Source organism: Neolamprologus multifasciatus, chromosome 13, assembly GCF_963576455.1.
Source record: "Neolamprologus multifasciatus chromosome 13, fNeoMul1.2, whole genome shotgun sequence".
NCBI classification, from domain to species: domain Eukaryota; kingdom Metazoa; phylum Chordata; class Actinopteri; order Cichliformes; family Cichlidae; genus Neolamprologus; species Neolamprologus multifasciatus.
The window spans coordinates 30663526-30680656 of NC_140451.1; the positions used below are offsets into that span (position 1 = coordinate 30663526).

The window sequence follows — 17131 nt, forward strand, 5'->3', positions numbered from 1 at the left end:
GTGGCTGAGGTCCTTCACGATCTTCCTGGCCTTGGTCCAGCACCGCCTGCTGTAGATTGAGTGCAGGTCAGGGAGCTCTGAGCGGATGGTGCGCTCAGCTGATCGCACAACCCTCTGTAGAGCTCGTCTGTCCTGCATGGTGCTGTTCCCGAACCAGGTTAAGATGTTTCCCGTCAGGATGCTCTCTATGGTGCAGGAGTAAAAGTTCCTGAGCACCTTGGAGGGCAGTCGGAAGTCTCTCAAGCGTCTGAGGTGGTAGAGACGCTGACGGGCCTTTTTCACCACGGTGTTGATGTGACAGGACCATGACAGGTCCTGCGTGATGTGAACTCCGAGGTATTTGAAGCTGTCCACTCTCTCCACTGGGCACTCGTTGATGACGGGGGTCTGGTAGTTCCTCTCCTGCTTAGTGCTGAAGTCCACTATCAACTCCTTTGTCTTACTGACGTTTAGAAGGAGGTTGTTCCTCTGGCACCAGTTCTCCTGATTCCTAATCTCCTTCAGGTAGGGCGTCTTGTTGTTGTCAGAGATCAGACCCACCACGACGGTGTCGTCAGCAAACTTGATGATGGTGGTGGAGCTGGTAGTGGCCACACAGTCATATGTGTACAAGGAGTACAGCAGGGGGCTCAGAACACACCCCTGGGGGGCTCCAGTGCTGAGAGTGGTGGAGGCTGAGACATGTCCGCCCATCCTTACTGCCTGTGGTCTGCCAGTTAGGAAGTTGGAGATCCACTGACACATAGATGAGCTGAGTCCCAGATGCTCCAGCTTGGTGGTGAGTGTGGAGGGAATTATGGTATTAAATGCAGAGCTGTAGTCGATGAAGAGCATTTTAACATAATTCCCCCTTCTAGTGTCCAAGTGAGTAAGTGATGAGTGGAGGAGATGAGAGATGGCGTCGTCTGTGGAACGATTTGGACGGTAAGCGAACTGTAGTGGGTCCAGTGTGTCTGGTAGTGAAGAAATGATGAAGTCTCTGACCAGGCGTTCAAAGCACTTCATCACTACTGAGGTGAGGGCTACAGGGCGATAGTCATTGAGAGAAGCAGGGTGGGGTTTCTTTGGGACAGGAACAATGATGGACTCCTTGAAGCATGTGGGGATCACCGACTGAGATAAAGAGATGTTGAATATCTCAGTGAACACAGGAGCTAGCTGGTATGCGCAGTCTCTGAGGATACGACCTGGGATGCCGTCTGGTCCTGCTGCTTTCCTGGTGTTCACTCTCTTGAAGGCTCTCCTTACTTCATGCTCGGAGATGACGAGCACGTTTCCGGTGCTGGCAGTATCTTCCTGTCTGCTTGTCTGCTGCCAAGTCTCTTTTAGATTGCTCAAACTACAGCTAATAGAGAAGAGATTAGAAAATTGATCAGCTAGAATGGTATGCTATTTATCACTAACAGCCTTCAGTGAATAAAATTGATGCCTGATTAAAGCGAGATTAAATTAAACACATTTCCATGTCTCCTTTATTAGACGGGAGGGTGTGAGACTCAAAACCAAGTAAGCTTTAGCATTTAAAGTTGTGACTAAACATTAGCACCAAAAGGACAGAATAGAAAAATAAATATTAAGACAACTTTTATTTATTTTTAATTTACATGCTGTTCTTATGAAAATAGATTTAAGAGAGAAAAGTGGTCTCTGTGTTTTGGGCTTCAATGCAAATTGTTCTTAAAGATTTTTAAAGAGCGAGACAAAATACTTCTTGGATCTTATTCTATCCCCAATGATTAAATTTCTATCGACCTCATTTAACTGTCGGGCTATTATAAATAAGCACATTTCCCAACATGACTTTTTATAAGCAGACACTGCGTTCCTGTCTCCTAGCCTCTCTCAAACCAGACTGAGTGTCCTAAAAGGATTGCTGTAGCTGTATTGTGTATATATGACCTCTTCAAACCCTCCTCCCTACACCCCACTGTCACCCTCTGAGCGTCAGACTTGAGAGCTGCATGACAGGAACTGGAGGGCAAAGCTTGGAAACTCAGCTCCATTGACCCAGAATGGATCTCCAATACTTTGATCCTCTCCATCTTTGAAACCATCTAACCCACTGGGATACGCCCTCCCGTCACCCCCACTCCTCCATCTGTCTGCTTGTTGACTTTTACCCACTGTGTGGCATTTACACACAAACAACTCGTGTATTTATTGTGCAGGTTTGAATGATGAAGTCTTAACCCTTATCTTGTTTTTCCTTTGCCACTTGCCTTTTGTTTTGTTCCAAAATGCGGGCGTACTATTAAATTGATGGACATCATTTTAGAAGTGTTGACGGATCAAGTAAGAGACTCAAGGTCTTGCTGACTTTATAATTTTATCAGATACATTTAAAAGAAAAACGCAGCAAAGGAAAGTCGAGGCAATGTCAGCTCCCCGATGAGCACCACTGCTTGAATTCATGTAGCCGCTAAAATGACTGCTTTTCAACTTTAAAGACACATGGTTTTGGTTGTTTAGTTTTACTTTTTGTCCTCTTGGCTCTAATACACTTAGAGATATTTAAATGTAAATTTGTGCACTTCAGATCTCTAAGCAGGCGTGAAGAAATCCTCCACCAAATGCTGTCATGTACTATTAATGTAAAGCATCCTAGATACCTGAATCCCAACATGTGTACTTCAAAGCCACTGTAGCTATGTGTCATGTTTACTGAATGTTTCGTGGATCTATTAATATTAGAATATCAGTATGTTGCTGTTTGACTGACTTTAATTCACGTTGGCTTCATTGAATGCTGATAGCTCTGTTTTTCTGTTTACCGCTGCTCTGCATCCTCAGCACGCTTCCCACTTTCATTCAAGGGGAAACACAAAACCAAGCTTTGATGTTTCTTATATAGGAGGGCCTCACTGTGAGTTTTGTGACCAGGTTAGCAAGCAGGCTCCGCCTGTCACAGATGTTTTCCAGCTGCAGTCCCAGTTTTCCACATCGGATCTGTGTCGATATGTGTTCCTGGGGAATTTTGTCTCCTGCTAATGACCCTATTAGTGCATCGGGAGTTGGAGGGGTCTGTGCATGTTAGGGGGGTGAGGTGAGGTGGTGGGGGGTTAATGATGCGTCAACTCACCTGACAAAACAATCACGTTAATGTGCTCGGTTACCACGGCAGCAAACGAGCACTTGCACTCACCTGCAGCATAATTTGATTACTTTTGACCAATTTAATTTTGCAAATGGAGATGTGTGCGTTCACCTGGAAAAATCAACACAATTACGATGGCAATTTGTCAGAGGTGAAAGCGTTTTTGATGGAGGAATATTCAGATATCACATTAGAAAATTAATTCTGTTTGCTTTTTCACTCTGTGTGATCTTTCATCGCGAGGCCATGTGTTTGATAATGTGCAGATGCAGGGCATGTATGTAGGTAAATGACAATGGCTCAATGTTCCACAGAAACATTACATTCCTGCTGCATGTGTCTTTTTATAAAGTTCTTGTTGCAAACAACCAGGTAACAAACCTGTGACAGCGGATTTAGGAAATGTGAGTAATGCCTCTTATTATCTGTTGTGCTCATGTTTTTCATTTGATTATTTATCAAACATTTCTAAACCCTCAGGTTTCTTTTCTCTTCTCATTGAAGGGAATTTAATTTAACCTCCTAAGACCCGAACTCTTCCACGCATGCATTTTTAATTTCTCTTTGATATTTGGGCTTATTGGGACCCGATGAATGTAAAAACTAAGAATTACCAGATTTATTTATTTTTTACCAGATTTTTGTTTCTAAGAAAAATGAGAGCCACATATGAGGATATTCGTTTAAAATTTCGATAGAACAGTAACAGTATAATGTCCTCATAAGTGGATATCAGTAGGGCTGAGTATCGTCACTGATTTCTAGAATCGATTCGATTTGATTCGAATCGAATCGGGGAAATTTTGCCTCAGTCAGAAATATTATAATTCAGTTCATCCATATTTTTATATCTATAAAAAGAAAGCTGACACTTGCCAGATTTTATCAAAGATATAAGCATTACAGCAGATGCCTTTGTGTCAAAGTAACTGAGGATAAAACACAAAGGTGATTTTCCTGGCCTGGGATTTTATAAAAATATTCTGCAGTAGATCAAAAATGAAAGAAAAACATTAATCAACATATGAACATTACCTGATGCTGCTGAAGTGAAGCAGAGCAAAGTTACAGAGGTTTGATTAGAGACACAGCTGAGAGTTTTGCAATTTTGCATAATTTAACGTTTAAATTTGTTCAGTATTGAACAGCAGAAATGAGGCTTTCTTTTCGGAAGTAAGTAAAAGAAAAAAAAACAGCGGCCGACAGCGCTGTAAACAACGGTAGACTTGTGCGTAACAAGCAAGCGAATAATGCAGAAAACAGTACAGAGAGAGAGAGAGAGCTGTGCATGAAGTGTGATTTTTATTGTGGTGGAAGCAAAACAGCAAAAGTCAGAGTAAACTCATGACGATGTTTATGTGAAGCGTAGTTTGGATCTTCTTTTGCTGCTGGTTCAGTCAATATTGTCTGGAGAGAGAAAAACTGCAGCTTCAGAATCAGCGCAGAAAGGGCATAAACACACAGCGCGAACCCGCCGAAACATCAGAATCAGCGAGCTGTCGGCTTTCAGCCCCGATCGTGTCCGTGCCTTCGGGTGAGAAATGCGACGTGTCACTGATTCTGATCCGTCGGCGGGTCGGCGCTTTGCGTTTACGTCTTTGTGCAGAATCCGTGTTCCTGCTCTCATTTACTGTTTCAGCTGTTTGGTGGTTGTTGAAATCTTGTGAGGTTTAACCTGAGATTCTGGTGTTTGGGGCAAAATAAATTTATTTTAATTAATCGATATCACGTTATCCAGGCCAGAATCGATTTTAATCAAAACCCACCCCTCGATATCAGGCCCTTGTAGAGCAAAATTGAGTATTTTGGTCTAAATAACCCAAAATGTGATGTCCACATATGTGGACACCAGGTCCTAGGAGGTTAATGCAATAAATGTCTTTTTGCTGTCCCAACAATCTAAAGTATATGAAGCCTTAAAGGATGTGAAAGGAGTTGTTTAAGCTCTTTTGTTGAGACTTCTCAGATTTAAATTAATTAAAGAATACTGGAATCTGTCTTTACTATATTCAATAAATATTGTTTTAAAATTCCAATTTAAGAAAAAGAGAAAAATCCAAGCACACAGTTCAGCGTTATCAGTGGCACTGCATAGAATAAGCATACAGGCAATGCAGCAATAGCATGGGCGTGTATTTACTCCACAGACATGCAGAGAATCTGCAACAATCCTTGCTGGAGTTTAGAGCAAATTACAAATTACCAAAAGACCAAGAAAAGCCAAATCCTGTATGTATGGTCGCCAAACAAGCATACCTACAAAACTACTGCCAACAAAACACAAAGAGCCGTAATGAACCATGTTCCGACACACCATGTGCTGCTAGCTGATCATCTGCCTCCAATGTTTTTTGGAAGAACAGAGCACATTACCGCTCGCTGCCATGTTCGCCCGTGTCAGAACTTTGCAAAATACTCATAACACCGTGCACAGGTGAACGCACGCTTAAATGCATAAACTTGCAGAGTCATGTACACACAGTCACGCACTGTGTAATCGGCTTTCCCCTTTCCACCCACTGGAGAAAAAAAAATATCCCAAGAATCACTTGAGTGTGAAATGCTGAAAACATCCTGCATCCAAATCATATCAAGAGCACGGCAGATTCCCTTTGCTATTTGCCCGTTTTGTTTACTTGGCTCCTGCATGCCGGCAGATTGAGCACTTGTCGTAATGACCATGCATTGTCAGGCCCACGGTTGTCGGCAGGGAGAGGAGGACTGGCTGTATTGACAAAGCTGCCATGACTCTAAAACCACATTAACAGTACAACTGCCAAACTAACACAATGCTCCGAGGCATCGGATGCTCGGTGCATCCATCCTGATGTCTGTAAGCCCCGCTGTGGAAACCGAGGCGAACTTCACTCACAGAAGATGTTTTTAGAGGTGTGACATCCTGATGGATGGTGAGAGGGAGACAGAGGGAAAAGACGGAAAAGAGACACGACGGTGGGAAGATATACTTCACTGACCTGAGCGTTATCCCCGCTGCCTCCTGCTGAGGTCGGAGAGATGTTGATAAAACATTTTTTGGATGTTGTGAAGAGGTGCCTATTGAAAAGGTGATGCATCACCTGCCACATGCTAAGGAATTTCACCTTGATGTTTTCTCCCATAGGGCCAGATTCACTTATGCCGGGCTCACACTGTGCGATTTTTGGCCCATTTTGAGCCGATTTTTGAGTCGTGCGACCGTTTTGGCGATCGGCCCGATTTTGGCCTTCATCGTGCATCGTGTAGTATACGTGGGGTAACGAGAAGCGATTAACACCTCACGACCAGCTCCCGATCATCAATCGCTTGGTCGTGAGGATGTCACCGCAGTTTCTCACACTGCGCACGCGCAAACACAAATGTCAGCGAAAAAGACGGCGCAGCACGGCAGTGCAGCGTGTGATCTGGACACAAGCGATGGCGGTACTTGTAGAACTTTGGAAAGTTCATCCGAGCCTTTTCGATGTGGCCTCACAAAATTATCACGACCACAACAACCGTGGAAATAGTTGGATAGACATTGCTGCTCATTCAGCTGCCTGATCATGTTTTTCATTAGCAATTTAGCAAAGTTGATGGTGGTGTGTGTCTGTGTGAGTGAAAGACAGAGAGGGAGAGCGAGCGACAGAATTTCTGTTATAACCTTCATTTTATGGACGCACAGTGTGAGCACTCGGGGTCGCATCAGAGCATCGGGTCGTATAGTGTGAGACCTGCATCGTGACCTACGAACTTCTAACTCCTGCGAGTCAATCGTGCAGTTTGAGCAGGAGCTGAATCGCGCGACTGACAAAATCGCACAGTGTGAGCCCGGCATAACTCGTACCACCAGCACCAACTAGCATTAGATATCGTTCTATATTTACAAACAGAGTGCAGGGATGGACCCTCGGTCAAACGCCTGGGAGTTTTGTGCATCAGGTTCCTTCCTCAATGCACAAAATATAAGATGGAGAATATTTAACATAAGCAAACAAATTGATTTACTAACATTTGTGCCAACATTTATCAGATATTTTCAATTACTGAAGCCGGTGTTCATTAAAACGACCCTCTCTGCCAGGCTACATTAAATATAGGCCTACATGCAACATACGTATGACCTATATTTATATGTTACTGATTACAATTAACAAGCTGTGCCTTTCTTGTTAGTAAATTACCTGCAGCTGAATATCATCTCTTAGTTTGTGACCTAAATTGCACAGGTCTTGGCAGCTACATTGAAATGAACTCTAACTTTATTTTGAAAACCGCAAAAATAACCACAACTATCATTACTATTTCTAGATTGTGCTCACATGCCAATTTGCCCCATCTAGTAAATCTGGCACAGCCTCCCTACTTTCATCTGTCCTGTTTATTTTTACCATCAGTAATAGTTTAATATTAACATTACTGGAAATCATCCCTGAGAGGGTTGCATCAGGAAGTACTTCTGGGATAGAAATTTGCAGAATAATATGCAGATTCATCTGCTGTGGCCAGAAAGAAGCTTTATTAACATTATTAGATAAAAGAAATAAATCACAGTCCTCCTTTCACTTTGGGCGTCACCACAGCATCTATTTCCATCTCATCGTATCTGTAGCATCCTTCTCTGTTACACCGAGCCTCTGCACATACTCCTTCACTACATCCATTCAACATCCTTTGTCCAATATAACTATTATCCCTCCTGCCCAAACCATTTCCAAAACACTTGACTTGAGTGGTCTCGCCGATATACCCATTTCTGTTCTTGTCCATTCTGGTCATTTCGACATCTTCAGCTGTGCTACCTTCAGCTTGGCCTTCTGTCTTTCTGTCAGCGCGACTGTGAATATATGGAAGTCCAAACGAGGATAAAATAGCACAAACTCAAAAGATACGAACAGGGACTTGCTTTTCTAATGACTATAAAAATAGAAGGTACCAATTTAGATCCTTGCAGAACTCCACAATTTAAGCATTGAAAATAATTACTGGATATGGAAAAGATTTAACCATGTGAGGTATAAGTTATCATTGATGACAGGCCCAACTCCTTTACTGGCTATAATGACATTTTTTTTTTCTATCAGTCTTGTCTTGGCAGGATGTTTCTTACAAATGAAGATATTCTGCATTTAAAATTTTTGGTAACAATTAGCTGTTTCTAGCTGCTTGTAGATAAGGAAAGACACTATGCCACTTTACTATCTAGAGAGATTGTGCCGTTATGGGTGCATGTTTGATGCAGGGGCGTTAACACCTTTCTTATATCACCACTCTGAAGACCGATGAGCGTTGTCAACAGGTTTACTGATATTCAAAAGGGTAAAACTAAAAACAAGACAAAAAATACAGTTATGACATACATATGTGCAGCATAATATACATTTATATACTACAATGCTACTACATAACATATGTCTAATTATGTAAACTTTTTAAACTACTACTGATGCTATCCCAGACGACCTCCAAAATCGCGGGTAGCTAGCTTAACAAAAGGACTAGCTTTACAGCCAAATACTGCATTAGCGGGGAACATATTGTACAAAAAACAAAGTTGCAATTTATACTTTAAGTACATACCGGCGATACAACCATAAACCGAAGATTTGGACAGTATTTTTTCCAACAGGACACCATAAACTGTGTGCCGATATGTTTCCCTTCTTTTTGCCTTTCTTCCGCCGACTTCCTGTTCAATAAAGTTGTTTCAAAATAAAGCCGTTTCTAAAGCGCATTACTTGGAGCAACCACAGAGGGCGCTGTAAACACATAACAAATAACAACTGACTGAGAATGATATTTTAGTGATACAACATTTTACAACTTTTAGTGATAACAGAACAGAGATAATTAACCATGTCAGTTGCAACATGTATCCATTTCTTGGTGTGAAGTGATATTCTATGATAAATGTATCAATGTTTTGTACTACTTGTCTACATCCCCTTAATTATTTCTGTATAAGGGCAAACATAACAAATAACACAGGCACGTATAAAAATCTACTCTCAAAAAGTGGTCGTAGTTTTACCTTGATCAAGCCATATTTATCTCACCTCTGTCACATCACACTTTCAGTACAATTTGAGCCCATCTTTCACTGATGACCCTATTTTGTCTCTGGGATTGCAGGTATCGCCATAGCCAGTGCTCTGGTCGACACGTCACAGCAGCGAGTGATGGACTTGAAAGAAAGAGCCCTGGGTCTGAAGCACCGCAAGCACATTGTGCACCATCAAGGGACCTGTGTATGAACTATGTGCCCTCAACGAGGTACCACCGCATCCAATACGTCCAAAGGGGAATTTCACTGGACACACTATTTTTGACTTTAGACACAATGGAGAATTGTGAACACAAAGGCAAAGCCTGCAAAAAAATAGGGTTGGATGATCCTTGATCTTAAAGTGGTTTGGAAAGAGGACGGATATGGATTGAAGCATACAGATGGGGCGAAACTACTCTCTTCACAGACACCCAAAAGTGGTAAATGGTACTTGTAGTCTCTTTCTTCCTTGGACCAGATACAAGGTTTTTGTCATTGTCCCTCGTCTGTATATTTTCAGAGAAGTACTTGCAAAGTGAGAATGAGAATCTCTCCACCACAGCTTTCTTTGAAATTTGCCACGAGGAGCTGGCAGACCTTTTCCATTTTCATGCCATGTGGTTTTGTCTCTCCCGGGTTCTACAGTCTGCCATATTGACAGAGAAAATAAAATAGAACTTGTTTTTCACCAAACAAAACTAAATGACTTTGACCTCCAGTCAGAAGATATTGATAGCTGATATAAAGTCCTCCTGATTTACAAACCCAATGAGACTCAAGAGCAAAACCAGTAAAGAAGAACACAGATTTAACTAGATAATTGCAAAACTCTGTTACAATGATTCACAAGAGAAAAAAGTTTCATTTGCTAATTTTGAAGTTGTGAATTCAAAGAACTGCATTTTTGCTATGAAGCTCATTGGATGCAAGTAAAAAAAAAAAAGTGTTTTATGAAATATGTGTGGTTTGTTTTTCCCTACACAGTTGAAGTTATAGGTTTTAATATCTGCTCAGGTCCTCTGTGATGAAAAAGGTCCATTATCTGTAGCTCTGGGCCTTATATACACACATTTGTATATGCACTATAAGTGAAATGCTTTACCCGTACATTAGAACCCTCTGTGGAATTTTATTATGCAACTGATCTTCCAAACATGATGTTTATTCTGGGCTGCGATGTAACCTCAAGGTCGGTATCACACACAAACTACTGATGGTATTCATATGCCTTTTTTAATTTTTTCATTACTGTGAAGCTACCATGTACATCCTCCCTCATGATATTTCAAGTCTGTTTATCTGTAACACTAATATAACACATCTCAGTCTATATTATTTATTAAAAATGCAAAATGCGGTTAAACATTTTTTAATTAACTCACAAATTTTTGTTTTGTTTTGTTTTTAAACAGAAACTGTAGATAATTTTATAAAGGAAGTCTGTGCAGTAATCACGTTTCTTTGCTTGTGCCCTCGGTGTCTTTATTCATGTCTAACTCTTTCTTTTGTACATCACAGAACGTTTCATGTGATGTTAAGATGCTTTCCCTTCATCTCTTGTATCAAACCTCCATTCAATGTTGTAAAGTCACCTTTATCAGCTGCGCTGCATACAAAGCAACACGATGTCTCCATGCACATGTATGACCTACTGTTTTCTTTCAGGCATTTTGATGTCATTTTGCACCAATTTGTTGCTGAGATTTTGGATTTACAAAGGGCAGCTCACCACCGTGTATTTGTCCATATGAGCATTAAATCTGTACATTTACAATTTAAAAAAAAATTAAATGCTTCTTTGTGTTGATATTCAGTCTGAAACTGTGTGTACCGTTACCTCTGGTGTTGGGAAACCGCATTGATTGGTGTTCTCAGGATGTCAGTCAGGTCGAATGACAAGATCAGCCAGAACTACAGACGGTGTCACCCAACACTGTTTCTAGAGTTACATAACGACTCTCACAGCATCCTGTGAAACAGAGTAAAGTCACCGTTACTTTAAACATAATGTATCGCAGAACAATGGTGTTGAATTTCCACGATTATCAACATCCTAGGTATCTAAAGCACCCCTGCTTTATTAATATGTACCAAATCTAATTATTAAAGGCTTCGTTAAGTTAAAAGAACTTTTTATAAAGTGGATTCCACAGGTGTACCTAATATAGTGGCCACTGAATTGTTTCCTGTTCACTTTCTGTTCTCTGTCTCTGTTTTATAATGTCCCTGATTACAACCATCACTGCCTCCTATTTGTCATAATGTGTGTGCAAAGAGGGGACATCGAGAACAAGCACTTCCATTACATTTCTCACCATATAAGCCAAATGTCCTGTTTAATATACAAATTAAACAATAACTGCATTCCAGCCATGTGTACCTCCCTGCCAGAGCATCACAGTAAGATGTTATTTAATAAAACCTGGATATGGCTCAACGTTTGTACAAATACTATCGTTTTAAAATAAATCCATGTCTCCTCCTGCTGCACTCATAAATGGCTGCTGTATGCTTTTAAAATCGACTATGGCTTATATCCCTTTGTCATAAAGCGGTGGGGGCTGCTTGTCGAGGTGATCCCAGAATCTTCTGAATTAGACACTTTTATGCAAATGTGGGGCTCTAAACAGAAGAAAACGCCAAAATCTATCCTTTCTAAGGAAAAGCTGTGGGGGATCTAGTGGCTGCATTTCAAGATCATTCACAGTCAGTAATACAGAGGTAAAGACATCCAGTTAAACAATGTTTTCTACAGTAATCATTTATATATTCCTTCTTTTACCTTAAAATAACCTTAAGAGCTACCAGTTTATTCCACCGGGCATTTCTTTCATGTTTTTTAATGTCATATTTATGTCTAATCAAACAACTACATTAGGGTGTACATCCTAATTGGACCTTAATTGCAGAAAACTATGAACAAAGGCGTAATTGTTATATTAATAGAAGCAATTTAACATGCTGTTTGACCGTTTCCTTTGAAAATCTCATCTGGAACTTGAAAGCCGTCTGAACATTACATTGGGTCAACGCTGCTGCTGTCACCACCATTAGTGACCAAGAGGAGATAAGTGCTCCTTTTTATGCTCTTAGCTCACTGTATTTTCTTTCCTCAAGATAAAAGGCTACAGTATTTAACATTAAGTGGATTGCTGGCATCTCCACTCCGCTCAATACCCGAACGCCAGGAGCAGCAGGAAGTGGTTCGCTTTCCCTTTTATCTTGATCTGAGATGTTTTTGAACTGGTTCTGAGTATGAAGAGGGCCTGTGTTTTTAGGGTAAAGTCAATGTAAGAAGCTCAGTAAATGACTGACACCCCCCACCACAACCACACGCAGCACCAAACAGAATGCAAACATGCAAAGTGTCTCAAGGAAGAAGGGACACCTGTCTAAGCAATAGCTTTCTGCTAGAGCAGGGCGATATGACCCAAAATATTTATCACGATATATATTTGAAAATTTGCGATAACGATATAATTGACATGAAACAAAATGCTTTACAACTCAACTTTATTAGTGCAAACAAAAAAAAACATCAATGTATTTTCACTAAAACAAGCAGCTTTTTTATGTGCATTAAAGTTATATAAAAATGTAACAGTGCAAATGCAAATTCCTCGCTGACAGTTTAACCAAAAGGCATTTCCAGTGGAAACTGGTCGACATATCCTCAGCATAACCATGTATAATATCCACAAAACTTAAAGAGGTTATACACACACAACATGGTAATATTATGTTGAAGCACAGTACGTATCACTCCGCGAGGCTCCGCCTACGATAGCCGTAATGCTCCGACAATCCATCAAGAGGTGCGGCTTCGTAGCTTAGCAAAGTCGTACTAAAACATTTGACAGATTTGTACCACATTAAATCGTTTCGAGGTCAGTAAACACAACTAAAATTCATACATAAGGCACAAAGGATTATAAGGGGCTCTGTCGATTTTCAGAAAAATCTAAGGTTTGATTTTAAGTGTGCCGTATTTTCCAAACAACACGGTAATAACAACGGCCCGCTAGCATGCTCTACCAAAAATAGTGCTCTGTTGTGTATCTGACGGACGAAAGCTAAACCAGTTCCACCACTGAAGTTGGAGCATTTTTACAAACCAGTTCTGGTTCATCCGTTTCATTCAACGATCCGCTTTCGCTCTTCTCATTCTGCGTCGCCGCCAGGTGCGTATGTAAACAAAGGCACTGCGCCTTTGTACTTTACTCATATTCTATCACGATATTTCATTTTCCTATCGTTTCCCAACATTACACCAGTATTACCATGAACGGTATGATATAGCCCAGCCCTACTTTCTGCTACTCTTAAGCTCAAACTGCTTTACAACTTAAACATGCAATTTACCTGTCATACACCCAGGTTATATTTCACACCTAACAGAAGACAAATGAAACAAAAAGCTGATCCATATTTTGACATTTGTCTACACAATACCATCGGTACTTCACATATGATTTGACATTGAATACATTATAGAAAACTGCCACAACTATCATGTCGATTATTATTAAGATAGCTCTCTGTCACTCACTGATGATATCAAAGGTGATGATTAAAAGGGTTAAGGATGCAATTTATTGACAACAGCCTCCTTTTTGAAGCCAACTACAACTGCTCGTCGGCCTCACAGCTGCTCAATAAATGTCTGTTTGCCACCGTCCTCGAAAACTGAGGTTATCCAATTATATCTTGATGCATCCTCAATTATCCAGGTAAGTAAATCCCAAAAGGTTGATTCTGATCATCTGGACGTCAAGTTTTCAGTGGGAGAAACGTTTCTTCACTCATCCAAGTGGCTTGTTCAGTCTCGGCTGACTGCAGGTTTCCCCAATCTTATAAACAGTACATTTCCATAATTACTGAAACCAGCCCACTGAATGAATGCGCTGTGAGGTCAGTTCCTTGATCATTAATATGCAAATTTTCATGACCATTGATGAACAACCACTGATCAAAGACCACTGATCAATGGCCATGAGCACCATTCACAGAGAGTTGGGGAATGGCTGCAATCACAGCATTGTAAGATGGTGAAAGTAGCCTTTGGCCTCCTCCTCGATTCAGAGATGGTCTTTCCCCTCGCATGTTTCTGTGGTTTCTTGTTTTCGGTGTTCTTCAAATCCAAAAACACGATGTCCCAGCTATAGCAGCTGGATAGCGTAGTGGTAAGACCACATGTGTTTCGCGTGGGGTTGATGCCCAAGGCAAGTTTGATTCCTTCCTTGGGCATCTGTATCCAGTCCTGTATCCTCATGGCTAAAGATTGATGAATTACAATAGACATGCTAGGGCAAGGGGGAGTCAGGACAACAGGTCAGGGGGGAGATATGATCACCCACCAGTGGATGAGGTTAGCCATCTTCGGGGCCTTGGAAGTGGTAGTTATGTTATTAGTTAAGTCCTATTTGTTACTACAATACCTCCCAAACATCTTGATGCTCAAGCTTAAATATGATAACTTATCATTAAAAAAAACTGCTACTACTTTGTTAACTTTTCAGTTTTATGTCAGAGATGATTTTCAGTTTCCAATTTAGAAAGCTCAAGGTCTAAATTTAAGACATAAGTAGAACATTTAGTCTGAAACGAGTCTTCTATTAAATTAGCAAAAATCAATCTCACATCACCTCTGCCAAGTCTGCATTTTGTCACACACACACACAGTCTCTGTTAGGAGCCCAGTGCACACAGTGCCACGCTCTAATACAATGTCCTCGTGTCCTTTTCAGAACATGTTAAGTAATAAAACTGATTACTTCTTAAGGTCAGAACTCTGGTTTTTCTCTTTTCTCCTTCAGCTTGCCCATCTCTCACTTCTGTCTCAACGCACCATCTCTGCTGCCCTCCTCCTGCCTCCTTTCTCACATCCGCTTGGCGTCACCTCCTTGTTGAGGACTCAGGGTCAGCTGAGCCACATCCTTGTGATTGATGCCCCGTCCAGATCTCAATCTTTATGCCATTACGGGCCAATTGTGGCGGGTAATTCGGGCCACAGTCTGAGGACGAGTAACCGAGTCAGGCAGATGAGTGTAGGGGGTGGGCGGGGAGTGACAAAGGATTACAAAGCACACTGCTGTCCTCTGTCCACCTCCCTCCACACACACATAGGCGTGCACACACACACACAACCAAACCAGCGACCAGCCAGTAAGTCAGCCAGCCTCAGTGACGCTGTGAAGAATGCTGGCCCTGTGAGCGTCGTCCTTTACTCAATACCACCACGCACTGCTCTGTCATAAGTGGCCTTCTGCACTAACAAAGAGAGTATTTTTTCCCCCCTCAGCACACAAAGTGCAATGATGTGGATGAAAGAGGAGTGAAGCTATTGATGCACTATATCAGCTTAATTTTGTGAGCAATAACCAGAGAGACAGTAAGCAGGAGGGTCAGCTGACAGGTCGAGGTGACCAGTTTCCTGCTTTGTCAGAGTTTAACTTCAGAAAGAAAACATTGTGTCATCGTGTAATCTGTGTTCCCTCTTGTTCTATCAGTTTGTCACCCAGACTGACTTTATGTAATCATCTAAAGTTATTCAAAGTTTTATCTAAATAAAAAAAGCCAAGTTCAGCAAAACCTTGATTTCATCCTTTATGTTTGGATCAAACAGGTTTCTTCAATATGCTTATAAAATAATATTTAATATATAAATAATATTTCTCCAGGCTAAATGATGATCCTCTAAATTTGTGACACGCCATTTCCTCTCCAGATTACGAGTCATCTGCTTTAGGGTACGTGTTTGACAATTATATCACGGAGTCAGGTACTTCTGATTAGAGACCTTAGTTTTCACTGGAGCTACAGTATCCAGAGTCGTACGTAGTGAGGAGGTGAAATTATTAACAAGATAATCGACCTCTGTTGGGGTAGCGTTCAGATAGCTGCTCTGCTCTGTGTTGGTACAGGGCATTGACGATGATAACAGTGGGTGGATTATATTCTTAAACTTAGTTACAGCGCTTTCAGAAAGACGTCTACTGTGATAACGTCTACTCTCCACTGCTGTGTAATCAATTATTGTAAATGTAAATGTTATCAGGAAATGATCAGACAGGAGAGGGTTTTCAGGAAACACTGTTAAATGTTCAGTTTCTATGCCATATGTTAAAACAAGATCTAGAGTGTGATTAAAGTGGTGGGTGGGTTCTTTTACATTTTGAGAGAAACCAATTGAGTCTAACAACAGATTAAACGCCATGTTGAGGCTGTCATTTTTAGCATCTACATGGATGTTAAAATCACCCACAATAATTATTTTATCTGAGCTCAGAACTAAATCAGATAAAAAGTCTGAGAAATCAGACAAACTCTGTGTAAGGCCCAGGTGGACGGTAGATGATAACAAGTAAGACTGGTTTCTGAGTTTCACAGCTGGGGTGGACAATGTTAAGCATCAGGCTTTCAAATGAATTAAAAGTCTGTCTTGGTCTTTCATTAATTAATAGACTGTAATAGAAAAGACTTGCATCAGATGTGGCCTACTTCATATAGTGAATCATAAGGTTTATATGATTTACTCATGAAAGTGGCCACTTTCATATATTGTTTTAGTAAGTATCCAAAACATACAAGTTTCATTTATATAATTTTTCTTGGGATCACTCTTGTATGCTTTTCATACACGTTTCACACAAGACAGATACAAACTTTATAAGATTTATATATTTCTGTTCCATATGGGGTAGCACCATATGACGATCCCATAAACCACCTGTCTTCTCAAATCTGCTCTGTTTACACTCAAATCTGCCTGACAGAAGAACAAGCCTCAGCATTATGGTCTGTGTAGGTTCTCAGTCATCCAGGACATGGTAGTCTAAGAGCTTGGGAAAAAAGTGGTACAAAAGGGTAACCATGGAACATGCAAAGAGGAGGCTATTAAGCAGTAGAGAGTAAGACACCCAATATCGCGGCAAAGCATGTCAGAGGCTACATTCACACTGCAGGTCTTAATGCTCAATTCCGATTTTTTGATCAAATCCGATTTTTTTGTCTGC

General features: G+C 40.9%; 2 protein-coding genes across 4 annotated transcripts in view; one reads left to right on the forward strand and one right to left on the reverse strand.

Annotated features, from left to right (window-relative positions):
• The window catches only part of atrnl1a (attractin-like 1a), a 384066-nt gene extending 370777 nt beyond the window's left edge, over window positions 1-13289 (forward strand). Inside the window, exon 28 of the mRNA XM_085182462.1 lies at window positions 9203-13289. Coding sequence (XP_085038588.1) covers window positions 9203-9324 — 122 coding nt within the window. The 3' untranslated portion in view covers window positions 9325-13289. The remainder of the gene's footprint in view (window positions 1-9202) is intronic.
• gfra1a (gdnf family receptor alpha 1a) overlaps window positions 1-17131 on the reverse strand; it is a 163238-nt gene that overhangs the window by 10253 nt on the left and 135854 nt on the right. For 2 of the 3 annotated variants that reach the window (XM_085183302.1, XM_085183305.1), the window contains one exon: window positions 10954-11085. The gene's annotated coding sequence lies outside the window, so the exon portion shown is untranslated. Of the gene's footprint in view, window positions 1-6227; window positions 9763-10953; window positions 11086-17131 lie in introns of those variants that run through there. The other variant, XM_085183303.1, reaches the window with a different exon arrangement.